Source organism: Harpia harpyja, chromosome 11, assembly GCF_026419915.1.
Source record: "Harpia harpyja isolate bHarHar1 chromosome 11, bHarHar1 primary haplotype, whole genome shotgun sequence".
NCBI classification, from domain to species: domain Eukaryota; kingdom Metazoa; phylum Chordata; class Aves; order Accipitriformes; family Accipitridae; genus Harpia; species Harpia harpyja.
In genome coordinates, this window is record NC_068950.1 from 1,848,485 (window position 1) to 1,874,745 (window position 26,261).

The 26,261-nt window shown below is 49.1% G+C and overlaps 1 protein-coding gene across 3 annotated transcripts; it reads left to right on the plus strand.

Moving 5' to 3' along the window:
* Window positions 1-1,924: 1,924 nt before the first annotated feature.
* HOMER3 (homer scaffold protein 3) lies at window positions 1,925-24,851 on the plus strand. Of its 3 annotated transcripts, XM_052800947.1 has the most exons (10): window positions 1,925-2,577; window positions 11,774-11,918; window positions 13,843-13,999; window positions 14,915-15,046; window positions 15,487-15,594; window positions 18,722-18,843; window positions 19,741-19,897; window positions 21,811-21,921; window positions 22,867-22,947; window positions 23,783-24,851. In XM_052800947.1, exons 2-10 carry the CDS (start codon window positions 11,905-11,907, stop codon window positions 23,969-23,971), a joined length of 1,071 nt encoding a protein of 356 aa, XP_052656907.1. In that variant the 5' UTR covers window positions 1,925-2,577; window positions 11,774-11,904; the 3' UTR covers window positions 23,972-24,851. The 3 variants fall into 3 exon arrangements, with proteins under 3 accessions (XP_052656907.1, XP_052656905.1, XP_052656908.1); XM_052800945.1 differs by lacking the exon at window positions 11,774-11,918 and having other exon boundaries at window positions 1,925-2,643; XM_052800948.1 differs by lacking the exon at window positions 11,774-11,918 and having other exon boundaries at window positions 1,927-2,577.
* The last annotated feature ends 1,410 nt before the right edge of the window (window positions 24,852-26,261 follow it).

Here is a 26,261-nt window from a genome sequence, read left to right on the forward strand (position 1 = left end):
GAGCGTACACCCATAAGCTGTGAAAACGCAAACCTTCCCCATTGCTTCTAACCTCGATTCAGCTCTCTTGGTGCCAAAAATCTTTTGTGCTGACAGCTGCTGCCATTGTTTTAAACAGGGCATTACCTTAGTGTGCTCAGAAAGTATTTGTCTGATGTTACACTTAAAATTACTAGCAGCAAACCATAACCCCAAACACGGGGGCAGTAGTAGCGGGGACACTGGAGACAAGGAATTACACGTGTCAGTAAATCTCCCTTCTAAATACACCCTACAAAGTAGGGGTGGAGGTAAAACACTGAAAGCAGAGTGTGAGAAGTGATGTTATTGCTAGTGTTTATGCTGCTAGTATTGAACTCTGATATGAATATTGCCAAATTATGAAAGCTACTTCCACCTTTTATTGTAAAATTACTAGCACAGAGCTTACTATTTTGGTGCAAGTTCTGAAGTTATTAACTCATGGAGAAATTAATGTGCAGAACTGGCTGGGATTAACAAAACCTCTCTTGGGAAGATTTCCTATTAAAGTGTCCTGATAAGTAAGGAGTGTAAAGGGGGCTGGGATCATCCAGCAGCGACACTTGAGTCTGCTCATGGGAAGCTTCGTGTTAAAGTAGTGGCATATTTTAAGGCAAAATGGAGGCACCTGTGGGAATCAGGTGTTGGTGTTCAATCAGGATTTGAGTGTACTGGTAGGGGTGTCTGGGAGGCAATGCGGAAATAGTTTCCTGCCAAAGCCAAACTTCAGGGTCTTCACTAGGCGCGTTTGTATGAGAAGCTTGCACAGTTATTACCTGCTCCAAAAACTGTGTAAAGCTTGTCTACAGCTTCAAAGTTACTGACTTAGAGCCCAGAGTAACTGCACCCTGCCCAGTACAGTTGATAACGGTCAATTCTGATTTTTTTCACACACACACTAGATCAGGTAGCGTTCACATGCAGGCCCCATCCTTGTCCTTCTTTTGTGTGGAAACACCAGGCTGGATGCACATTGGGCTTTGCCTACAGAACAGAACACGAGCAGCGCCCAGAGCAGCTGCCCTTTGCAAAATCTCTGCTGCGAATGTGTTGGATGTAAGGAGAAGCCATGAAAAGATCCGTTCCTGGTCTGGGCTTCTTTTGCCTCATGAGGCCAGGCTACTGGTGCCTCCCTACCCTTGTGATGAAAAACACGTCTTATTCCTAGACTGACCTGTTCCGCGTCTGCTTCCAGCCTTTGGAGCTTGTTACACCTGCACTGGCTGAACTGAAGAGCACTCGTGTATAAGATTTCTTCCTACCAGGAAGTTTTTTTATGGTTATGATCAAGTCACGCCATACCCTGTCTTTGATGAACAGATGAAGCACTTTTATTCTTTCAATACAGACCGTGGTTTGTTCTCTCTCACAGCTCCCCCGTGAGCCCTCTCCAGTTGTTCAGCATCCCGGAGGTGTGGGCACTGGACCTGGGCAGAGAGTTCCCCAGAGGAGCGGAGGTTCTTCTCCGGCTCGGTGCCTGGTTATCACAGCCGAGGACTGCACGCATTAGCTCCTCTGGCCGCAGCGGCACGCTGGGAGTGGCTGATTGCTAATTACCCACTCCGCTCCCCCAAGCCTTTTCAGCCTCCCTTCTTCCCAGGGTATTTTCCCATTTCATAAAAATGTATTCACGGTTTATGTTAATTTTCCACTTGTACAAATGACTTCATGAAAGACAGAGCGACAAAGCTCGCCCGATTTCCGAGGGCAGATGTCTAGACTAAGAGAAAAGAAAGCGATTTTGGTTTCCCAGGGTAGCCAGCGCCCATTCCGATCCCAGGGCAGCGCTGTAATCCAGCCGGCGGTAATCCTCCGGCGGTGGGTGCCGGGGGCGGCGGGCGCAGGGCCGGCTCTGCCCGGCAGGTGGTGCCGCCGAGCCGGCCCCGGGCCCCGGCCCCGGCCCTGGGAATAAAGTCGGGAGAAGAAGCGGAGAGAAACGTGACCGAGATGGGGCAGTTAGCAGAGGGAGGAAGCGGATAGGGAAGAGGAGAGGAAAAAGGAAAAAAAAAGGGAAAGAGAGAACAAAGAAATCGCGAGTCGGGAGGCGGCTTGTGCTTCTTGGGCTGCGGGGGGAAAACTTGCGGGGCTGCCGGAGCAGCAGCAGACGGCTTTGTCTAAAAGGGCTTGCAAAAGCACCACCTAATCCTGCTGCTCCCCTCCCATGCTGAAGGGAAGGAGGGATCCTGGGAGCCGAGAGGGGGAACTGCTGGGGACTGCGGCGGCCGGGGGGGGGGAGTGCCGAAGTTCCCCGCCGAGCGCTCGGGGCCGGTGCTGGGTGTGGGCGCCCGCAGCCCGGGGAAAGCGGGGAGGGGGGGGGGGGTCCGGGCGGCCCCTGCCCTCGGTGCCCAGCACGCTCGGGGATTACTGGGCGTTTCGAGCCAACAGCAAAACTAGCAAGATTTCAAAGTGAAATTCCGGAGGAAATTTAAAGAGCATCCGGATCCGGAGAAAGACAGAAAGAAAGAGGAAGGGAGAAATAAATCAAAACGTGGAGAGAATCTCAGGCAGCTGAAGAAAGGACGGGAGAGAAGGAAGCTGACACCCGGCAGAGATGGGGTGAGACTGGCGGTTTATTCTTCTTGAATTGCTTTTATTATTCATGGCCGTTGAGCTATTTTTAAGGTAATGGCAAAAGAAATGAAGGTTTTAAATTGCATTTTTTCCACATTGCAAGCTTTAAAGTTCAGACTTGCCTTTTATTTTATGGGTTAGAAAGTAGGTAATTGCAAGTCTCGGCAACTTCTTTAAATAAACTCGTATGGAAGGGAAGCCTCTAGTGATCTATATGTTGTATGAAATCCAAACTGGGAGGCTGAGTGGGAGGACTGGAGCCGGGTTGTGTTCACAAACTTTCCCAGAAGTTAGAAATTAGGGATTTTGTTTGGCTGTTGTGACTTTGGCATTCAGTAAAATGGATCCTGTTTGCATTTCTAAATGGGTTGAAAATCCCTGATGATTGAGTTTATGATCCCCCTCGGATTTTCCAAGAGTGAAATAATGCTGCATGGATGTGGCAGTGGATTTTGGCATGGAAATAGGGGCTTAGTCTGGTATTTAATTTATGTCCTAGTTATAAGTCTCAATCATGTAACTTTAAGGACCTGACATGTTGTTGTGAGTTTCTTGTGCAGTAAAGTCTTTGTGGCTGTTTGAAAGCACAGTGGATCTGTAGGAAGCCTGTCTGATCAACTCCCTCCAAATGTGTGGGTTTGACAGTGCAAGAGAAATAAACAACATTCTTAGGGGTTTGTTTTCCTTTTGCTAATTTTCGTCTTGGACTACCTAGATAAAATGATAGAACAGTCAAGCACAGATTCAAGAGGCAGAAAAGGTAGAGGTGAAGAATCAAAAGTGACAGCAGTGTGAATCTGGCATAGACCCTTTGAAGTTGGCAGAGTATGTGCCGATCCATGTTAAATCAGAAAGTGTCCCTATTTTCTTGTAACTTTTCCTGTGATCCACAAAGTTACTGTAAAACTTCTACAACTGCCAGGAAGGGTTTAACAAGCAGATAGCTTGGGACTAGCACTTTATTAGAGTTAGCAGATGAATCCTTCTTGGACATACCGCAGGTACAACCAGCAGCTATGTGGTTTCTTTAGAGGGTCGCCAGGTCCCATGGAAAATGTTGAGATAGTGTCACCATCTCAGTCTGCTTAGACTTCACTGTATAATTATAGTGGTGTAGTAGCAAAACTATTGTTAAGCCAGAGATGACGCTTCCACCCAAAATTCCTTATTTCCACTTAACTCCTGAGATAAAAGTTTCTTTTTGCTTGTACATTGATCACACAGGGATACTGAGTAGCTTTTAGCAGCGTTTAAATTACTTTGGATGCAAAAGAGATTAAAAGCGCATCCCCTTTTAGGTCACGTTCTGGCAGTCGGTTTTAGTGAACTTATTTTTAAAGCAGGGATTCTGGTTTTGTTCCTCCATATTAGATTTCTTTGTAACATCATGTTCTGGTTTTCATGGATGAATTCTCCATGGACTCTTTTGTATCCACTGCACTGTAGGTATTAATGCATTAGCACTTCCTCTCTGAAGAGGACAGTTTTAAGTAACACTTGATCCTGAGGGAAGTGAATTTAGTGAGGTCCTAGCTGAGGTTTCAATAGATACTTATGTTTCTCTGACTCTCTGCTGATAGCATTGTCAAATATAAATACAGGTAGATGCAACTTATTGGCTTCTAATTTGAGCAGTATAGAGTTTACCCGCCTGTCACATATATCAAGCAAATTAATTCACCCACTCTTACCTATACTGTCATCCCGCTGACCTCTGCTAAACAGCCAATTTGAACTGTCCTTGTCAAAAAGACTGTTGGTTGTGCTTTGGGAGCTCTGGCAAGGGCAGGTCAAAAATAGCAGCAGATCTTGGGGACTTTTTCTAGTGAAGCTGAGCAGGCATCTGTGCCTGGAAGTACTATGGGTCCCGTAGCTTACAACAAAGAGGCAGAGGCAGAATGTGTTGGAGGCATGGAGCACTTCGAGATGTGCATGTATCTCTACTTCTCTGGTTCTAACTATTGCTGGACATTTTTTCTCAAATGTATAAAGAATTACTTTGCTGTAGTCTGGCTCTGCTGGGTTTTTTAACTTTTAATTGCTGTACAGACTTCCAGCAACGGTCTGTGTGACTCAAAAGAAAGGGCTGCTGAAGCTTAGTAGCAGAAGGAACAGTTGTCCCAGGAAGGTGAATGCACAGATTGTGTTGTAGACAGCCAGTAGCACAGTGTTCAGCAGCCAAGATGCTCTGTAGATGGAGACTGGTTTCCAAAAGGAAAAAAAAAAAATCTCAGCTGTGTTGTGTCTTTAAATGCCCTTGATCGCCTGTCTCTGTGCCTGACCTTGCATGCTTGTCGCTGTTCCCCACGCTGATCCAACAGGAGCATATTCAGCCAGGATTCCTTTGCTGCCCTTTATCTGCAGACAGGCCATGAGGCAGCTGCTTTTCATTCCTGTGCTAAGCCCTGCTGGGTAATCTCTTGGGAGTTGGGGGAGGCAGAAGGGAAGGCAGCCCCTCGCCACCTCCCGTTACTGGAGCTGCACTGCTCCACCTTCCCTCTGTGGCTGTTGGGTAAAAGTCCGGCCCCCTTCAATCCCATCTGGACACTGGCAGCATCTATGCATTTTCCCCAAGGTCACGTTATGCAGCACAGAATGAAAGCAAAGCTGCAGCTATGAGAGCTTGAAAACCTGCCTGGTGGTTAGAACAAAGGGCTGGGAATCGGTCCTCCCAAACTTTGTTCCCAAAGCCGTTTTGCAGTTCAGTGTCTAACAGTCAGTGTCCTGGGGGCTTGTGCCCAAATCCTGGGTAGGCAATATCAAAGCACGCTTTCTGCACCCATTTACAGTAAAGCAATAGAGTCCATAGTCTCTGGAGGGAGTTACACCCAGTCCCTGGCTCAGAGGAAGGGTTAGGCTTTGGGGAGAAATGCAAAGGGAAAGAGATGAGGTTTGACTCTCATTAACCCACACTTCTTCCCCAAACAGCACTGACATACAGTCAGCAGCTATTCAAGCTGCTGAGGGAAGATAAAAGGAAACAAAGACAGCAGTGGAGGAGGAGGAGATTGGTTCTCAGGCCCTCTCTTTGCTCCAGTTCTGTCTTTTGAAATACTGGGCTCTGTCTGTCTGAAACACGTTTCCCCCCCATCCACCCTGGCCAACCCCCTCCCTTAAGTTATCCCAGACTGTGCTGCTTGGTAGGGTTTCTCACACCCAAGTGCTCTGGCTGGCGATCCAACAGAAGGGAGAGCCCTGGCCCTGACGCAGCCAGCACGGCCTCCCAGCTGACTCAGCGTGGTGGTGGGCTGAGTGCCAGAGCTGAGCCACGTATCTTTCGTGCTCACACGCTCTCACGTACCCCTTTCTGCTCTGCACAAGCTGCCCTGTGAACACCCATCCAGGAAACCAGACCTTGCAGAGAGAAAGGACTTTGGGGAAGATGGGCAGTGAGAATTGCAAAGTTCCCACCACAGCAGCTGGGAAATCCTCTCCTCCTGCTGTGGCTGGCAGTGGGCCTTTATCAGAAGACGACCTCTTTTGGGGGGGGCTTGCTCATTGTGGCTGCGCATTGAGCCCAGCCACAGCGCAGAAATATGTTCCTAGGTCTCTGCACTCTGAAGGTATCCTGCTGCTGTCAGTAGGAACATCGCACCCCCAAAGTGCCTCCCTGCCCTCATGGCTGAGTACTGTTGTGCCCATGATCCACAGAAACAAATGATTCTGCTGATCTGGTATTTTGTGATTTCTTGCAAGGCATTTTTGGTTTGGTTTTTAGGTGAAGGGGGACCACAGGCTGCCTAGATGCAGAGCAAAGTATTTGAAGTGATTATCCTGTCTGCGTCCAAGTGCAGAGAGGCTCCTGTCTCTGACAAGTAAATGAATATCCCTGCAAAGAGAAGCTGCAGTGAGTGAGAGGAGGTGCAGGCTGGGGAACAGCACATGGACTTCCTAGAGATGCCCTTGACTGAACCCCATCCAGGAGCACCAAGGCAAATGCAGTTAATGAGGACCGAGCTTAGCCTCCCCAGCACATTCCAGCTGCTGCCTTAAGTGGCTAAAAGACTTTATTCTAAACCTCAGACCTATTCACTATTTGTGTCCCTAGAGTGCTTTGAACTCGGACTCACCCACCAAATCTCTCTCTTAAAACTCTATTACTTGTGTCTGGGTTTGAATCCTGCTCTTTTGTCGCACACCTCGCTTTGGAACTGAAAACAGGACAGAAACATCAATATAAATTTGGGGAATGGTGACTCTAAAAGCTTCCCTTTCCACAGCAAACATAAGGTTTCTTCTCTCTGGTCATGCAGCAAAGGGTGGGGGCAGGTGAGCAGGATGTGATAAGTAATTCAGTTAACTAAATGGCCATGTCACAGGCAGGCAGACAGGATTGTGAGGTGAGAATTACTGAGAAGAAAAACATAAGAGGATCTCAGTGGGAAAAATCTTCCAGATTGCACAGAAAATCAGAGAAGAACAAGGACAAAGCGTAAATCAAATGCAGCTGTGCAGTCAGAGACCCCTCCCCACACCCGGTGTAGAAGCTATCGAGCAAAGACATTGCTGGATGCAATAAAAGATCTAAAGTAAACAATAAAAACCTGATTTTTTCCTCTCCCCTTCAAAGATGTTTGGCAGGAGGGCTGCGTTTTAGCAGTTGTCCGTAGCTTTACAAACCTGCTGAAGAGAGAGCCTGCAACTGTCAAACAGGATTTTCCCAAAGAGGTGCTATTTGCATTGGAAATACCTTGAGAAAGTAAAAGCAATAAAACACAGTTTCTCTGAGGTGTAAAGACCCCAACAGGCAGCTGAAGATGGGGTGGGGCAAAGAGAGAAGGGGGCGAGCATGCAGTGAAACACACTGGAGCTGCCACAGTGCTATTGAAATTTAGACATTAACGTTTTGCTGAACAGCTCTTTCAAAGGCTATCTGTCCCTTCCTCTAACCTGGGCTATTCCCTAAAATGAGATACGTTTCTTTATAGGATTGTATGCTGTTACCTTGTGGCAGGAGGCTGGAGGATGCAGTGGGGAACATGTCCTGTTCCCAGCTCTGTCTGGGACTTCTGTGGCTTAAACCAAAAATCTCTTCACCTTTTTACTTCTGTTCTGCTATTAGACTCGTCTTCAGGTTTGAGAGTATTTTTCTGGTGAGGATTAGAGAGAGGACTCCGAAATCCCCCTATTAGAGACATACCTAGCAGAGGGAATAAAGGTGACTTGCTCAAAGCGTAGGTAGATGTGTGTGATGAACCCTCTGCATGAGATGGGCTCTGAGGCAGGGCAGGCGAGCTGAGCTCCCAGCAGCCTGGTGTCAGCAGCTCTGCTTCAGTTTGGACGTTGTTCTACTGCGGCGTGGTGAGCCTGTGTTACTGTGATGCTTGTATATATACCGATCCATGCGATCCCACGCATTGCAGGTGCGTCATGGGACGATCCTGGCACCAGTCCCTGGTGCTGTCTCTTAACAGGAGGTGCTGCAGTCTCTCTTTGGAGAGGCCTCTCTGGAAGGTGGCTCATCTCCCTTTCATTTGCGTTCTCTCTGTAGCGGCACTGGGTTAATTTAGAAGATCCCACTTGGGAAGAGGCCTGTGTACCTGTAAAGAGCCCACATCCAGACAGGACACTCAAGGACAGTCCATGCATCCAGTGACATATGTGTTCAGATTACACAAAATAGAGGGGGCAGCGCCACTTTTAGTCTTCTCCAGACTTCGGCACCTTTTATGCCCCCTGTTCCCCTGCTAGGTAAAATGTGGCGCTGGAACAAGGGACTGAATTGATGCCATCTGTACCTCCTTGGCACAGGGCAGTGCTTGCAGGGCTTGCTTCTCCTCCAGGGTCTTGGCAGTGCGTCAGTGTGTCCTGACCTGATGAGGTCCCTCATCCAGCCTTAGCGAACTCGGTCCCTTTGGCCTGCTCAGTCCATTGCTACTCTGCTGAGACGATAAATTAAGAGGACAAATAATGATTTACTCTCCTGGCAATGGTGAAATAAGCAGCTATTCATTAGGAAATCCATTTGGATGCTGTAGAGAGTGGAATAATATAAGAGCCAAGGTGGAAATGAGACCAGTGTGCAGTTTTACATGTCATCTTAATGACCACTGAGTCAGAGACTCCAGTCAGTGAGCAAATCGGAAACGATTGATCCATACCCTATATTCACGTGTCCTCCCCAAACATCCAGTGACCTTCTTCCAGCTTCTCTTTAAGGAGAAGCCACAAGAGGAGGCATTTGGGTCTTTACTTGGGGAGCATCCTGGAGCCAGGTGCTTTGCTGATGTGAAGAACACGTTAGGAATAGCTGGATCTGTTAGATCACCTCTTCGTTTCATTTTCAGCTCTTTGGTTTTCCCTGGTAGCTGGAAGCCTGCTGTTGGAGTGTTGGGGAACGTTGATCGGGGACAGGTCATTTTTAAGCTGTCAGTGGAACGTGGGATATTGAATTTTGCCCTTCCCCCCTGGGCTGGGAACAAATGCTGGTAGTGATGAGACCTGGATCTTTTCCAGTTGCCATCAGGCACTTGCTGATCATGTCTGTGTCTCAGCCAGATCTTTGTCCTTTCAGTCATTTGCTTTGGTTTTTCTTAATTATCTGCAAAGGACAGCCCTGGGGGGATGTAAGTGGTTTTATTTACACATGCCCTTTTCACTGCTATGTCTGTATTGTTATGGGGACTCCCAGCTGGGAGCAGGAAAAGAAGTGTCAGCATTTAGGGATGTGTGGTGTATCCAGCATATACACTTAAAACACAGGGGAAAAGAGGGCTGTAGCGGGAGAGAGAACATGACGGTTTGAATCTTTGGCACTTTCAGGACTATTTTTAAATGCTTTGTAGTGTTTTTGGAAACGAGAGGTTAGCAGCTTGGCCAGAAGCAAGCTGAATGCAGACGAGTGCTCCTCAGACATTACTCCGCTCATGCATCTCAGATCTGGCTTTCAGCACCTGTGCTTCTCCTGCCCTGAACTTCCCTCCGCACGTACGCCAGTGCCCTGCAGTCCTGCCTGTGTCCCCACCTTGCTAATCCACTCAGCTGGGCTGACCTGTGTCAAACCCTGCCATGGTTCTCTGCTGCTGAGGGATCACAGAAAGGGTGAGGTAGAGCCATCTTCCATTTAATAAGCCATTTGTGACTTCTTAGAGATGTGCCCCGAGATTTGGAGATTTGCAGACTTTCTTGATTTTCTTCTGTCTTGGTTTGCATTGCTGCCTACTCTTTCTGAATGTCTTTTGTTGTGCTCCACCACTCAGACTGTAGGAGAGCTTTTGTTTTGTAGCTTTTGCTTTAACCTTGTCAGACAAGTAAGTGAGTACTGAAAGGCAGGTTTCCAGCCTAGCCAGCATCCTCAACAATGAAATTCTTGCACTAGCTGGATACAAATTGTATCATTTACTGGATTTAAAAACAAACAAAAACCAACGTGGTTTTTTTTTCCCCTGCACAAACACTGCAAAAGGGGCGTGAACATCTCTGTGCTGTTCCCAGGCAGAGCACAAAGCTCTCCTTGAGTGTTACCTACGGAGCTTAAGCAACTGCTTCCTAGAAAGCACTGTCCCCATGCCAGGCTGGCACTATACTCGGGTAGTTGTGAGAAGGCAATAGCATCCTTGCCTCATAAAGCAATCTCCAGTCACCATTATTTAGGGCCGTGCAAGTTGGCAGCAACTGTTCTCATTTGTGGTGAGGAAAGGGGAGACCTAAAAGATGCTTGCAGGAGATTCTGCCGTTTGCTTCTCTCGGAGAGAGGTGGGTGCAGGAGTTCCCTCCTTGGCACCGGGCAGGCAGGTGAAATTGCCGACATGCCCTGCCGCTGTTGTTGCCAGTTTGCTATCTGTTGGAAGCAAAGCACATCTGGTGTAACTGGCAGCAGGCCTGTTCAGAGAGTCTGCAAGACTTTCGCATTTGTAACTGGAAGGGGTAGACCTCTCGCAGACAGCATGAAGTTTTATTGCTCCAGGGAAGACCATAAGGCACGAACAAATGTATGAGGAGTGTCGAGACAGCAGTGATTATGTGAAGGCACAATAAGTGGAGCGCCCTTCCCCATCAACACCATCAGCGGTGCATATTTTGGTATACCTGAGACCAGGAAAAGAGCATGCATGCCCAGGGGCTGTGTGTTGGTCGAGAGAGCAGCCAAATCAGCCTTGTGTGACTAGAAAAAACATAAGCTAACCCCTGTGAAGATGGGCTTTTCTCCTGACTGACAGGCCTTACAATGACATTTTACTTTCTACTCCTGGTGCTCAGAAGGAAAGTAATGCTGCCTTTTGTGGTTAGTGACACTGTAATTACAGGACAGTTGACGTCTGAGTGGCCTCCTGACCCTCTCCTGTCTTGGAGTGATCAGCAGGAAGGCAGTGGGGTTTTCCAAGTATTAGGACATTCTAAGTTGACCTGCTTGAAGGCAGACTTAGCAGAGAGGCTGGGAGATCTGGGCGCTCTACCCCTTCTACAGGCATCCTTCATCATGCAAATTCACTTTCTTACACTTTTGCTCCCTTTTTCAGATATGCAGTCTCAGTTGATATGGAGGAGAGCAGGGCCATTTACTGGAGAGACTAATTTACAAAGCAAATGAATAGCACAGCTCGCTCTCACGTTGTGGGGAGACAGCACGGGCCAGCCGCAGGGGCTCATCACTGCTGGGGTCTGGGATCGTGCCTCGCTCTGTGGAGCACAGGGCAGGGAATGCCCATGGTGGGTGAATTCCCAGGTGCAGCTGCAAACCCCGTCCCTGCGGGCAGAGAAGGGTTATCTCCGGGAATGTCAGAGAACTCTGTCAGGGTGCATGGCAGGGGGCTGTTTGAAGCAGCACTTGGTCCAAAACCTGCTGCAGTCAGCAGGATGGTTTCCATTGACTCTGGGTGCAGACCGCGCTGATGAATAGTGAGCACAGGAATAGCTGCCGTGCGTGAGGGGTGATCTCTGAGGAGGGTTTTCCATCATGCAGCCAGCATCACGTGTGCATGACTGGAAACACTAGAGCCTTCCAGGCTCCTCTGTGGCCCTCTCCCAACAGCCAGAGCCTGCTGCCAAAGCGATTTACTCCAGTTACACAGCTCACCCAATTATCTCCCATGACAGGGAAGAAAACTTGTTCGGTGATGAGAAATCATTACAAATTACAAGCTTTGTGAGTTTGGGACAAATGAAGCCCCTGAATGCTGCCTGGTTGAACGCTCTGTCTGTGCTCTGTGTGATAAATAACAGCTGACTTTTCCATCGCTAGGAAATGAATCACTGTGGAGGCAAAACCAAAAAGGAGCCTCAGTCCAGCTAGGAGACCTGAGAAGGAAGCTGTTGGAGGAGAGACGCATACTAACTCCACTGGCCTGTAGTCTGTCTTACCCTTACTAACAAATGTCAACAACTAGGTAATGTCCTTCCTCTGTTCTTTCTGACACTAGCCCAGGACTTGGGGGTTAAGGTGCAGAAACATTAGTTTTTCCCTACTCTGTGGATACTGTGTCTCAAACGATAAGCCATGATCCATGTAAAATTTAGTATCTGTTAGTGGAGCCTGGAAAACTTGAATCTCATTCCAAAAACAGACCGTGGCTGAATAAAACCAGGCAGAGGATGTGGAGAAGGGGCTGGTTTAGACCCTCATGCAGTCACAAGAGATCTGAGTCAGGGCTGTAACCTGGGAACAAGGCTTGAAACTGGGAGGTAGCAGGGAGCATTTTATTTCCTTCCTAAGTTTTGGTGATGGGTGCAGAAAGCACCAGGTACATTTGTCTTTGGATTGATGGGAAAGTCTGCTCGTTGCAGCTGTGAGGACTTGGAATGGGGAGGAAATATAAATGTCTGGATTTTGGGAGCTTGCACGTAGCAGGATTGTGACTATGCCTTGTTTGCAGCTGTCGTGGGGGTGTGGGATGTTTCCAATCACATCAGATTTCACTAGGTTTGGGCAAGGAGTGTGGCAATGGCCGGTGCCTTGGGTTTTAACCAAAGTCAAATGACGACCCCAAGCCCTGATGCACCTGGACTGTTGTGTCATGGAAACATTCCTTCCTGCCTCCTGAAACACTCAAGTTACATCCTGATGCCTGAGATTCAACTCCTTAGTTCAGCTCAGATATTACTGGTTACAAAATCCAGGCAGTGCTTGGTTCAGTGCTTTCTTGCAGCAGCTGGACATTGTGTGGTGAAGTGTTTCCTTTAATTCATTAAGTGACTTGCTTTTAATCCTGCAATGTGACCTCTCACTGCAGGATGCGCTTCCCAAGCATGAGTCAAGGGAGGAAGAGCTGTGCTGAGGGGAAGGTGATTTTTGTGCTCACATCCCAAACACATCCTCCATCCATCCATTTCCCTAGAGTTCCAACTTGGAGATATCCTATGAAGTAAAAGTAATACAGCAACCAGAGAAATCATATACCTGGTGAAGTTGCCATGAACTGACCACTAAGGTGCTGAGGGATGGTGAAAGAAAGCTTCAAGTCAGGCTAAAAATAATATAAGCCCTAATCATTAGCATAACTGCCACACTGGCTGTGTTGTGTAGGGCCATCTGGTATGCTCCAAACATGAGATTGTGATGTCCTATTTGCGCTTCTGCTTGCAAGTTTCGTGCCCATCCTTCGGTGAACATGCATATAAGATCTACTAACCTGAGGGTATAGTCTGTTATTGCTGGCATGACCAGGCTGTGGTCCTTGGAAATGTCTGAAGACTGCAGAGGAGGACAGAGAAGCTCTAGAGGAAGGTAAAAACCTGTACCTGGAGTTAAACACCCTTGGTAGCTTTGTTATTGTGCCAAGCGTATTTTCATAGACCAGGAACACTAGTGTGCAGTGAAAGCTGCTGTCATCATGCTGCCTGGATGGTGAGCAAATAGGAGGCATAAACAGCTGTGGGCTTTTACTTTGCAGGGGCATCAGCCAGTGGTCCTCCAGCTTCTAAAATGGGCTCTAGAAGAGTGCCAAGGATGCAGAGGTCCCTGTAGAGAGCACAGAGAAGCCCAGAGGTCTTGGAAAAGCAATTTCCAGGAATGATGGAGACCTTGGGTCATAACTCCCCTAATAAGAAGGGACACCAGATGATACCGGTCCAGACAGTGGGGAGCTGCTACTCCCTACACAGAGGCTCAGTGAAGGGCTGCTGGTTGAGAGATGCTGCGTCCGTGGGGGCTGCGCTGCTTAGCACCTAGTGTCTCAGATCCCTGGAGAGAAGGCAAATAGCAGAAGTGCTGCTGGCAGTGCATAATGCAACACAAGTGCCAGGAAGTCGATGCGCTTCCCCCGTTGCTCAGCTTCCCCTCTGCCCTGACAGCCCTGTTCGTTTCTCTTGCAGGGAGCAGCCAATCTTCAGCACCAGGGCCCATGTTTTCCAGATCGACCCTGCCACCAAACGGAACTGGATCCCTGCCAGCAAGCACGCTTTGACTGTCTCATATTTCTACGATGCCACACGCAACGTGTACCGGATCATCAGTGTGGGGGGCACCAAGGTAGGGGGCATTTGTTGATGACATCGCACAGCTTGACAGCAGGTTTTTCTGCAGCCAAAGTCTGCTCTGGTGTTGGTGTTTTTGGTGTCAAGTTGGTCAGTTCTCAGCATGGGCACTCTAGCATCTTCACTGCAGGGAATGGAAGGTAAAACACTGCCTCCATGCTCAAGTGTATTTAGTGTTAGACACTAGAATCTGTGCTGATGAAAAATGTGCCCTAGGGTCTGATGTTGTCCCTCCCTGCCCCACTCTCTTCTCATCCCCCATACATGCAAAACACAAGCTTTTTCTGAGATCCTTTATCCTGTGCTGAAACCAGCCCCTGTAGATAGAATGAAATGACAGACAGAGGTTGAGGGAGTCTCAGAGGTAGTCTGTTTAGTCACTTCCACAAAACACGATTAACTTTCCCTAAACTGTTTTTGATAGGCATTTTCCTGACTTGTTCTTGAAGACCTCCAATGGCAGAGATTAGGCAATCTTCCCAGGGAATTTATTTTGTTGCTACCTTAACCAGCACAGAGTGTTTCGTAATAGCTAGTCCTGACTGCTGTTTAAGCCTTTTTTTTTTTTTCTTTCCATGCTTGCCATGAAAATGGAGAACATCATAAAGTTGTTAAGTCCCCAGAGACACTCTGTCTCTTATCATCTTTTCCAGCAATGGAGGAAGCTGATGATATTGTGGCTTTTTTTCTTTTTCAGTAGACGAGATGATTGAGATTTGTTCATGTCACATAGCTGGACTCAAAGGACTTTTGGTCACCAAAAGCCTGAACTGCTGTCTTATAGATTAAAAACCTGAGCTTTCTACCCCTAGTTCCTAGAGTACACAGGGATTATAGTGATCTATCCCACGCCACCACCCCCGGGTGGCAGGCTGGAGTTTTCTCTGACTCTCGTTGCCTCTCTCTACAGGCAATCATCAACAGCACTATTACACCCAACATGACCTTCACAAAGACGTCCCAGAAATTTGGACAATGGGCAGACAGCCGAGCCAACACGGTGTATGGGTTGGGCTTTGCTTCGGAGCAACATCTCTCCCAGGTAATGCTTCAGGTGCTGGCAGAAACCCGATGCTAGCAGGGGGAATGTCCCTGAAACCCTGAAGGGGAGACCAGCCTCTGGAGAAAAGTCTTCAGGAACCTCATGTAATGCTGTTCCCACTGTGCTAAAATCTAATGCAGGACACAAAGATGCTAGGAAAAGCTTTAAAGTAATATTTGCACAGTGTTTTAAGCATCACAAATTGAATTAGGACTTCAGACTCAATTTCTGTTGTTGCTATTTAGCTAACCCCACAGCCCTGAGTGCCAGAATCATGGGCAGGGGCAGAGAGGGGCTATTCCCTGAATTTTCTTGTTAGTTGAAGACAAATTAAAAAGCATGTTGAACAAAGTTACAAAGAGATGGGTAACCCAGCCATCAATTCTAGTTCGTTCCACATTTTGGCATAGCGCTGGAGTGACTTTCCCACTCCCCTTTAGTTTGCAGAGAAGTTCCAGGAAGTGAAAGAAGCAGCCCGTTTGGCGAGGGAGAAGTCCCAGGATAAAACAGAGCTGACCAATCCTGCCCTGAATATCACATCTCACCAGGTAATGCTTGGAAAGAGGCATGAGTAAAGCTCACTGCAGAGCAATGACAGCTGGGGAAAATGGCCACTGTGCTGATCTCCTCTAGTAACTTCTTGCTCTCATCCCTTTCTTTCTGAGAGCTATCAGTGTGATAGTAACAGGCAAGTAGCATGAAGGAGTGCATGGTGCCTGGTTGAAGATCATAGAAAGGAAGACATGTGGCATTTCAACCATTTTTCTTCCTCTTCTTGGGCTGCAGGGGGTTCTTCTCCAAGTGTCTCTGATAGGTGATGGTGCTGTCCGTGGGGGTCCATGGAAAGACAAAGTGATTTCTTAGAGCTGGTGACTGAGGAGTTCTGGCCAGACTTATTCTGTTTCTGACATATTTCCACTGTGGAAGAGAAGCTGTGCTATGAGAGTAGAAATTATTCTCCCCTCTTGGGAACTCTCCCCTAAGGTAGAACTGCACGCGTGACAACCAGTCATTCAATTTTCTTTCCCCCAGGAGACCAAGCCAGAAAGCTTAAGCCCATCACAGATCATTCTCGCATGTGTTGCACTTGCAGTTGTTACCTTTCTCCCTGTACAGCTAAACCAACTCCAGCAGCAGTGGGATGGAGGGGAGAGGATAAGCTGCGGAGAGCTCCTGGTGGTAGGAGAGGAGCTGTAGGATAGAGGACGCTGCGTTCTCTGGATTGAGTACAGATGGAGTGGCAGCAGAGGAGGAGGAGGGGAGTGTGAACAGTACCTTGGCCTGCAGGGAAAAGAGGGGGCGGTGGAGGCGGTGGCTCTGCAGAGACTGGAAATGTCATGTGGGGTGCAAAAATGGGGAAAACGTGCCTAGCTTTTGACTCCTGCTAACTATAAGCCCCATCCTAATGGGTGGTAAATGAAGAAGGGAGTAGAGTAGAGCACTCATAGCAGGACCAAAGTTTTAGGTAAAAGACTCTGGTCAGTAATAATTGCCCAAGACAGAGATTTGTGGCCAGCTGCTGCCATGGGGGCTCCCCTGGCCAGGAGGTGGAGGCTGGGAGTAGAGATACTCCCTCTTATCCTGTTTACAGCAGGCAGAACTCGTCAGGTGCCACAACAGGACGTGTTCATCTCCCCTATGCTGCGATGGCAACTTGCAACAGAAGGGATGAGGAGGTCAGAAGGTGAAGGTTAAACACAGATCAGGGAAACGGCCTAAGGCTCTGTTCTTTCTTCTTACCTCACTCAGCAGTGTTAAAACTGCCACAATGGGAACCCACGCTCGCTCTTCCCATTCAGCCTGCCTTGTCTCTCAGTGGGAGAGCTTGGACACAAGTAATGCATGGCCCCTGCCTGCAGCCATCCGGCAGCCAGCATGCTGACACAGTGACACAGGCAGTGTCCCCTACCATGTGGGCATGCAGATCTTATCCTGCGTTTCCTGCCTTCCCCAGCCTGTACATACATCAGCCCATCGTCCCTTCTCTCACTGTCCCACTGCTGATTTGCAGTCTCTACATTAGTAGAGCTTCAAACATGAGTTTCATCCTTGAATAATTGATTGTGTTTCTGTTTGCAAGTGAGCAGAGAGCAGATCTGTCTCCTGAAATAAATCAGGACTCCCTCATTTTCTCCATCTGCACTAGTTTACTTAGGCTTCAGATTTTCAGAGCTGGGGAAATCCCAGGATAGCAGTTCTCTTCTGTCCTCTACTACCTTTTAGGCCAATCCCCATCCCAAAGTATGTCACTGTGGATAATGTAAGCAACAAAACAGTGTGGAGCATCTTCAGCTGTTACCAGTTTCAGTTGGACTCACAGGGGCTCAACACATCAGAACAGGAAACTTCTGCCCCTTCCCTGCCTCAGTTTCCCCACCTTGTGGTAAAGGTGAGGCAGGGTTGTGTTTTGCAGGTCTCACTTCTCAGTCACTCTTTGGAAGGCTTCATGAAGCTGGTGTTCAATACATCTCATGGCCCTGTCTTGCTCTATTTATAGATGTCAGCCGACTCCGAAGGCAGGTGGCTGCCCTTACCACAGACATTTGAGGGCTACCTATGAACTCCAGCAGACTCACCAGCCACCTGGTCTCACAGCCCCCAACTTAGGATCCCAGAGACTCATTGCTCAGAGAGTCTTTTTATAGCTCAGTTTGCCCTGTCAGTGCCAAGCTTCTTTCCTGCTGTGAGAGGAGACTGTGCAGTCAGGGTCTTCTGGAGGGGCTGGAAGACGCAAAGTCTGCTTTGGCTTCTGCATATTCATCTCTGCTCCACTGTCAGTTCCCTCCAGCCTGGGAGGACAAATTGTTTGCCTCTGCTAGCTCTGATGTACACAGGAATATGGAGCCATAGAGGAGGGTATACTTTGGTGCAAGGGCTGTGAGTTTCTTCTCCCACACCTTTGGAAAGTGGGTGCCACAGTCATCTGAGCAATAGCAGATTTTCCCTCCCTTGAGCCTGAGAAACACTGTCCCAGTGGCACCTGGTGTCTTAATTCAAGGTACAGAAGCTGGACTTGTGACTGAATCCAGGTGGCCTGGCAGATCTGTGTTCAGAGTTTATTAAGTCTTTCCACTGCTCTGAGAACCAGCAAGAAAATCCTATTAAGAATTCAGCAAAACCCTGAAATGGCCAGCTTGAGCAGCTCAAGTGTTGTGCACAGCCATGAGACTCAGGTTACGGGCTGTAACATCGCTGGCATTTGTCAAGGGGAAGTTGAGGGCCAGAGAATTCGGTACCTCAAGTCAGGAGGGAGGAATAGCTGGTGCATGCAAGCTGTGAACCCACCTGCTCAGGGTGTCTGTGTACTGGGATTGCTGCCCCAGCATGGCATGGAGACAGGGAAAGGGAGGACGTGGCAGCGGGGCAGCTGCTGGAAGAGCGAAGCGCTAACCTACCTATCCAAGAGAAAGCCCTGTGTCCACATAGCTTCTGAAGTCATTGCTGTGCCATGACCGGTGCTGCTGAGCCATACATGAGGGTCTTTGCCACCCCTTGTCACGCAGACAAGCACAGCACTACCTAAGAGTTAGGACTGAAAGCCAGCTTTTCTCACGAGAGCACAGGAACTGAGAACTAGCCCTGTGAACCCAGGCTGTGAATGAATTTGCAGAGACCTTGTGGTTACATGGGCTGTCTTCACTGCTGTGTGATAACCACCTCTTCCTCATCCCCCAGGTACTTCCCAGCCCCATCATCAGCTCCAATGGGCCAGGAGAAGATAAACTATTCCGGAGCCAAAGTGCCGATGTTGAGATAACAACAGAGAAGGAGCGGCTGAAGAAGATGCTTTCAGAAGGGTGAGGCTGCCACAAGTGCTCTCTGCTCCTGACTCCTAAACTGTCTATTCTGGCAGGGTTTGGTGTATGGCCTTATCCTAAATGCTTTTGACCCAGCGCTACTTCTTTAGGTAGCTGAGTAATGCCCCATGTCCACTGCTGCTCAGACCCTCCACTGTACCGATTTCCCTTCTTCCCCAGTAAAAAGTTATTCCAGCTTGGAGGTGAAATCTGCTGTTCAGGCGGCGTGGGAAGGAGAATGCTTTGTGCCCGCAGCGGGGATGAGTTGATGCCAGTTATCTACAGATCAGTAGTTTGTGATACCAGAAGATGTTCACACTTTTCCAGCTGGCCCAGGGCTGCATTTGTGTTAATTCCCCTGATGATTCCAGCGAAGTCCCTGCTGCTTCCGCTCTTTGTCTGTTCAAAAGACGCTGGGCTGGATTCTGCCCTGTGGCTCCTGTTGAGCTCCCAGCTGAACACTTAGAATATTTTTAAATCAAAAGCAAGTGTCCTTTGCTGCCTTCTGAGTCTGGGGTGGTAGGGTTTTATTCAAAGCAAACTCAGATCTAACAAGGGTTTTAAAATTGGATTCACAGTCCCACATTGCAAAGCTCCTTTATAGTAGCTGTATCTCCCCTCCCCCCTGCCATTAATCTCACAGTGTGGTTTCTGCAGTTTCAAGCAAGCACACGTGGCCTCAAAGTCAAATATCCAGGGATAAAGGAAAGAGATGCATATTCAGGGCTGGAAGAAGCATTTAAATTTGGGAAGTGATATGAAAGCCAAATAGAAAACAGGGAGCTGCCCAGCACTTCCAAGAGCGTGGTTTCAGCGCATGTTAGCACGGGGGGAAGAAACCTTCATGCTGAGACTCTTTTACGCTCTCCTGCACACTTCCCCTGTTCTCTCACACAGTTCGGTGAGCGAGGTCCAGTGGGAGGCTGAATTCTTCAGCCTCCAGGACAACAACAACAAGCTAGTGGCTGCTCTCCATGAAGCCAACGCCAACGTGGACCAGTGGAAGAAGCAGCTGGCTGCTTATCAGGAGGAGACGGAAACGCTGCGGCAGCGGGTGAGCACAGGAGGGCTCTTGCAGAGCAGGTCAGAGGAAGCCCTGTCCCAGAGCCAGATGGTGCCCTTGACCCCATTCTCCCATCAGTTTCCATGGGTGTCAGCAGGAGATGGGATGGAAATCCAGGATGCTGCATGAACCTGGCAGGGAAAACATGTCAAGGAATAAGGCCATATAACTAGGGAGCTCTCGCAAGAGCTCCTGTTTTACTGCAGAGTGAGTTGGGCGTGTGCTGAGTCCCTGTGGTTGAAGGGAGGAACCAGAGCACAAAGTCAAAGAATACCAGCTTCCCTTCACATTTTCTGGGGGTAGTTCCCAGCTGCCAGCAATACTGGGTAAGGCCCATGCCCCCACCCTGAGCTAGGCATCAGGGCAATCTTCTGGCTGATGACAGGAAGGATGAAGATTGCTCTATCTGCTATAATTAGCTCGAATCCAAGCTGCAACATCATGAAACCCGGGTGGCGCAGTACAAACAAGCCCTTGTTCGGTTGGAATAATAGGATCTTTTGACCCATGTAATGTCAGAGAGGTCACAGATCAACTGAGGAGGCCTGTGTGCATCTGGGCAGAGGAGTGACAGTCACACGGTTGGGTTTGTTGGGAGGGAAGAACCGCGGAGTACCTGGGAAAGGGTTTTAGGACAGTTGGGGTTTGGCTGGGAAAGGACTCTGGAGTCCTGGAGAAGGCAGCATAAAGCCATTTCACTTCTAGGTAGCTCATTCAAAAGGCAGCAGGGATTTATAGCAATTAACAGCTGTTTCCACTTGATGGCTGTTGTGTGGCCAGTCTATGCAGTAAACAGGCGTCCCCCAGGATTCACTGTGCCCATTGCTAATTCTCAGTGCTGGAGTCAGACAGGAAAATAGCTGCATGGAACAGATTTTCTCCTCTGTAGCAGGAGCCTGCCCTAAGTATAGCAGAGGTCTTGGTTGTGCATATGTATATGTGTGGGTTTTGGGGCTGGCTGGATCGGGCTGCCTTTTCCCTGCCATTGCTCTGTGCATACTCAGCTGTTTTGTGGCTGTTCTTACAGGCAGGAGCTAGGAGGGAGGATTTTGTGAGCCTTGGGTGAAAGGCAACCACTGGTGACTTTGCAGAATCACAGAAGAAACTGTAACTCGGTGAAACGTCTAGGTTATTGTCCCTAAACTGGAGCATTTGGGGACCAGAGCTGGTTGATTCTGGCCATGGCCCCGTGAGTCTGACAGCTCACAACCACTGTTTACGTGGATCCTGGCAGAGGCCCAATCCAGCCAGTGTTGTCCTGCTATCCCTGCTTCTGGGAAAGTGTCACACTGGGGTCCGAGCCCTGTCTGTGTGAGAGTACCCATCGCTGGAGCTGCACTTGTAGAGCTCATTGCAGGCCCCGTGAGCGCTTGGGCCCCAGCAATAGCTGCTGCAGACCTTTCAATGAGCTTTTACAAATGAATCTTCTTCATGAATAATCTAAGCCACTGGGATGAATTTTTCAGGAACAGGGAGCACACTTGGGCAAACCCTTCCTCCCAGCTCTGCTGTGGTTGAGCTGCAGTAACTCCCTTACCCAGGGATGTAAATGCAATTTCTGCCCAGGGATGTAAATGGAGGTGGATCTAGCTGTCACTTTGGGTTGTAGGCTCATGTGCTTGATGTCAGCCAGTTGAGCTTTGCTGGAAGTGCAGAACTACAGGAGAAAGCAGAGAGAGTCTCTAGACCGAGTTTCACTGCAATGTGTTTCTCTGTGTGATCTAGGCAGAGCAGAAGGAGAGAATTTTTTCCTAACAGCCCCAGGGTGGGAGCTGCTATCCTGTTGTAAGCCTGGTTGGGTTTGCAAGGAAGCCAAAATATGACAGAGAATGACTGTGGGTGATAAGGTGTCAAGACATTCCTGTATCTCTGAGCATGCCTTCCCTGTGCTTGCTTCCATGTAGGTAGCAGAACTGGAGTCACAGGGAGCTCACGATTCCTCCAGTGAGAACAACAAGGAAGAGCTGAGCCAAACCCTGGAGGAGCTGGAACTACTGATCAAGGCTAAAGACGAGGTAATACCCCAGAAAGCAGAGCAAAGCCTGAAGCTGGGTGGCCTGTCAATCACCAACACCCTGTCTGTCATTACAGCTTGTATGAGATCAGAGGATGCCTCGTGCTGTTGCACATGCTGCCTATGCAAGCCAGGAGCCTCTGTAAGCCAGCACAGCCCCCTCAGTGATCTCCCTCCCCAGAGAAGCAAAGCTGAGAGTAATGTGCTGGGAGTTTCCCATGCAAATAGCCTTGAGTGGACAGTCTCAGCCACTGCACAAATGACAGGGCTGTGTCTTACCCCTTCCCCTCTCAGCTGTCTGCAACTGCAGTTAGCCTCTAGTGTAGTAATTGCTTCTGGCTTTCACTGCATTTACATGAATGATTTAAAGCAGAGTTTTAATTACAGAGGCTGTGAAGGAGATGTGGAGAGAACCTCTCCGATTTGCACATCTGCAGACTCTCTGGTGGCCATGCTTCAGCAGGGTGGGTGGACAGAGCCTTAGGGTTGGAGCCACAAAGCAGGGATTGGGGAAGGGAGGTGTTTTGGGGTTCCTGATCCTTAGTGAGAAGAGATCTCTCTCCCCTCTCCAGAGCTACACAGGTTAGAGGAAAAAACGCTGGGGCAAGGCAAAGGTGTGCAAAGGTTTTCACTGAACAGCTGAGCAGAGACTTTGGCCCCAAGAGCCTGGGATCTGATCTTGAGCAAGGGTGCAGCAGGGTGCAGAGACCACTGAAGCTCGATGGCACTCAGCTGGTCATCTTGATTAGGGACTAATGGCTTAGAGGGAGGCAGCAGATAGAGCAGAAGTAGAAGGTTAGAAAGGGAGGTATTAAAATTTGGAGCTGAGTGTGGTTATGTGATCCTTGGAGAGAGGGAAGGGGCCTTGGTTGGGGTATGTGGTGGAAGCTGGCCCTACTGGGACAGGAGTGGGTCTGACATGATGGTCTTCCTCCTTGTGTTTTAGGAGATTCAGATGCTAAAGAGCCAAAAGTGTGGCCGATGGGAAGCAGAGGGTGAGCGTGAGGAGATACTGCAGAAGCTGCAGGTAAGGATGGCAGATCTGGGACACCTCAGCACTCAGAGTAGAGGAATCTGTCCCCATTTCTCCTCTGAGCCAAAGAGTGAATGCCGCAGAGCTGCCATGCCTATCTCTGCCTCTGGATGGTGGGAACAGGTCCTTGCCTGTATCTCTGCCTTCTTTCACCCTCCCCGTATCCATCAGAGATATGACATGGGACACAATCAGCAGGCAGTAGCAAACCCAGCCTTCACGTACTCTCCTCTAGCCCCTGACGTAGGACTGGAGCAGGACAGGTGATGTCCTGCTTAGCTCGCTGGATGGCCAGGGATGGCTGGGGAGCAGAGCTCTGACTCAGTCTGGCTGGCAGGAGCGATGCAAGCTGCTCTGCACCTCAGAGCAAGGACACAGATGGAAGCACGATCTGTTGTGCAATCTCTGGGGGCACTGCCTGCCTGTGTTTACCTCCGAGCTTCTGAACAAGCGGATCTGCTGTGGGGCTTAGCCCCATACACAGGCACTGGCTTTCATGGCAGAATAATATCTCCAAACATCAAATGCCATCAGACCTGGAGATGATAGGCATGTGAGGAGATCTGCGTTTACACGCAGTTGCAAACTGCGGGCAGATGGCCTGGGTTTGGGGAACATGTGCTCACATGCATGTGCATGCTGGAGTACTGTGGCTCGAGATAAGGAGATCTTTTGGTGAAAGAACTGATGGAGACCTGGGCTGGCTGGGTGTGGGTAGCCTGGCTCTGGGGTGCTAGCAGGGCTGTTTTGTGGAGATATGGGTGGTGGTCTGTGAGCAGCGTGTATCAGCGTTGGGTAGCCACCTCACTGCACTTGTGTCCTTCGGCAGGAGTTGGAGGCACGCAACGCAGAGCTGGAGCGGCGCCTTCATTTGGCTGAGCAGACGCTGGCGGAGACCCTAGCTGAGAGAGAGAAGATCCAGAACGAGGTCACCAAGGTGGCAGAGATAATGGATGTGAAGATATTTGAGCTCAGTGAGATCCGGCAGGGACTAGCCAAGCTGGTCGAGAGCAACTGAGCAGCAGCACACTCATAGGAGACACCTCCAGAGGAGGGGAGCCCAAGCTGGGACTGGTCACTGACAGCAATTACGGTCACAGAACAGCCTCGAGGTCTGTTCGGGCAGGATATGCCAACATACCAGCAGCTGCCTGGACAGTGTGGAGACCAGCCGCAGCCACTTACTGCCCACTGAACACCCAGACAGAGGGCAGAGAGGACCTGAGCTCCTGAATCCTCTCCAGTGAGCATCTACAAGTCACAGCCAGACTTCTCTGGACCCTGCCATGGCTGTGGCATGGTCCAGAGACAGCAGCTGTCCCCATGCTGCCTTCCCAGCCTCCCTGCTGCCACACTGTGTCTCCAACGTTTTTACAGTTTTCTAGGGGAAGGGGCTGTGCAGCCTTCGCGTTTTTTCAGTAGTTTTTTAGGAAACCACTTGCCTTTTTGCAAATAAGCTGCCTGTTTTCTCACCTAGGGAGGGAGGAGAAGTTCTAGCACACTGAGGACAGCAGTTGCTCCTTTTCCTCTTCCCCGGCCCTAACTACATTGTGTCTTTCTACCAGGATCCAGTAACACTGGTCACTGTCAGGAGCTTCCAGAGGTAGCAGAGTCCCCACTGCAGAGAAGGGTTCTTGTCTGACCGAGTGTCCTTTCCACTGTTCAGTCATGTCCTCCAGAGGAAAAAGAACTGCAGGTTTTAAAGCTCTTATTAGTTTAACACAGTGGGATATAATGACTTGTTAAAACTTTAAGCTGAGAAGAGCAGAGGCTTGGTTGGGAAAGGGGCATTTGAGAAATGGGACATCCCTGAGGGGATGGCCAACAAACTGCTAGATTGGCATCTCTCCTGGCCTCTAAGGGCTGCAGTTAATTGAAATTAAATGGAGCAAGTCGCATTTGCTCTTGGTTTCTTTTTTTTCTTTTTTTATTGGGAAATAGTCCACAGAGATGTCCTGCTCTGTGTCAGTCGAGCAGTATTCCTTGTGAAGGGTACGGGTCCCAGCTTGCCATGCTTGGCCAGATTAAATGAGAACAGGAGGCGTTTGGAGCATGCTGGGACTGGTGCCCTGCGGGGCCTGTGGGAAGTTTGTGAGTTATCGTAAATGTTGTCTAGTAATAGGAATTAAGCAAGGCCTGAGGGAAGCACCACAGAAACCTGGAAAGTTGTGTCGTCCCCTCCAGCGCCTGCTGTGCCCCCGTAGTTACCTAGGAGCATGCTTAGCCCTGTGCTGAATGAGAAAGCAGTGTCTGCACAGAAGTAGTTAGTAACCTTACAGGAGTGTTGATGGATTTGGCTTCTGTTGTTGTTTTTTTGCCCTCTTTGCCGCTATAAGTTAGGCAAAGACAGCAGTAATCCTGGGATTGTTTCGCAGGTCTGCAGAAATTCCGGTACTTAGCAAGCACTGGCTGCCCAAGTATTGCCCTCTCCATACCCAGCCGAACCTCGGCAGACCTGTGGAAAGGTGGTGTGGCTCCTCAGGGCCTGCCTCTCCTTTCACTCTCCTGGTGACCACGAGAAGAACCCACAGCTTCCACGCACTGTCTGCGAGTCAGGGCAGGATTTAGGTCTGGCACCTTGGGAATCTGCTGGAGTGGAGAACTGCTGGTGACTCTGTGCTAGATTGTGTCTAGGCAAAGCCCTTCCCTTTCCCAGGGGTGATGAGGAAACATTGAGATTTCCAGACCTGCATAGCCAGGGAAGGGCTTTTCTGTTTTGGGGTTGTTTCTTTTTTTTGTTGTTTTTTACTACCTTTTTTTTTTTTTTTTTTCATGGAGTGTTCTCACAACTGTATGGGGCTGCAGCTACTGTAGTAATATTTGTTTCAGGGTATTTAAGAAGGGAAGGAAGTAACTGGGTGGCAAAAATTTCTAGGAACTTGTTTACCACCCCATGCCAGTGTTCATATTTTATTCCTACAGGAGCAGCCTTCTTTTGAAATAGAGATCAGCTCCAAGAAAGGTGTGTTTGGTTTGCATCTCCATCACTGTAATATGGAAGGAGGAGGGTGGGACTTGGGAGTATGGAAGAAAGTAAGTTGAGCAAAAGTTTATGTTCTCTACTATTACCCTCTCACACTTCTCTTCTGTGGCTGCGACCTACAAGGTGGAGCTGGGTACGGATCCTTAAATTCTGGCAGTGACCATTTCATAGCCCAGTGTCTTGGCCAGTGCCTGTGTGCGTATTGTTCACTGATGGGGCTGACCAGACCCGTGTTTTCCACGCCTGGGTGAGTCATCTCTCCTGAGGGAGGCCATGCTCAGACCGTTCCCAAGAAGTGAGAGGGAGGACCTGAGTCAAGCTGCTG

Excerpts from the sequence above, each read along its gene's own strand:
- HOMER3 (XM_052800945.1), top strand. The coding sequence starts at position 2,621 with ATGGCCGTTGAGCTATTTTTAAG. Across the intron at positions 2,644-13,842 it reads GCCGTTGAGCTATTTTTAAG|GGAGCAGCCAATCTTCAGCA; the intron begins GTAATGGCAAAA and ends TTTCTCTTGCAG. Across the intron at positions 15,595-18,721 it reads TGAATATCACATCTCACCAG|GTACTTCCCAGCCCCATCAT; the intron begins GTAATGCTTGGA and ends CTCATCCCCCAG.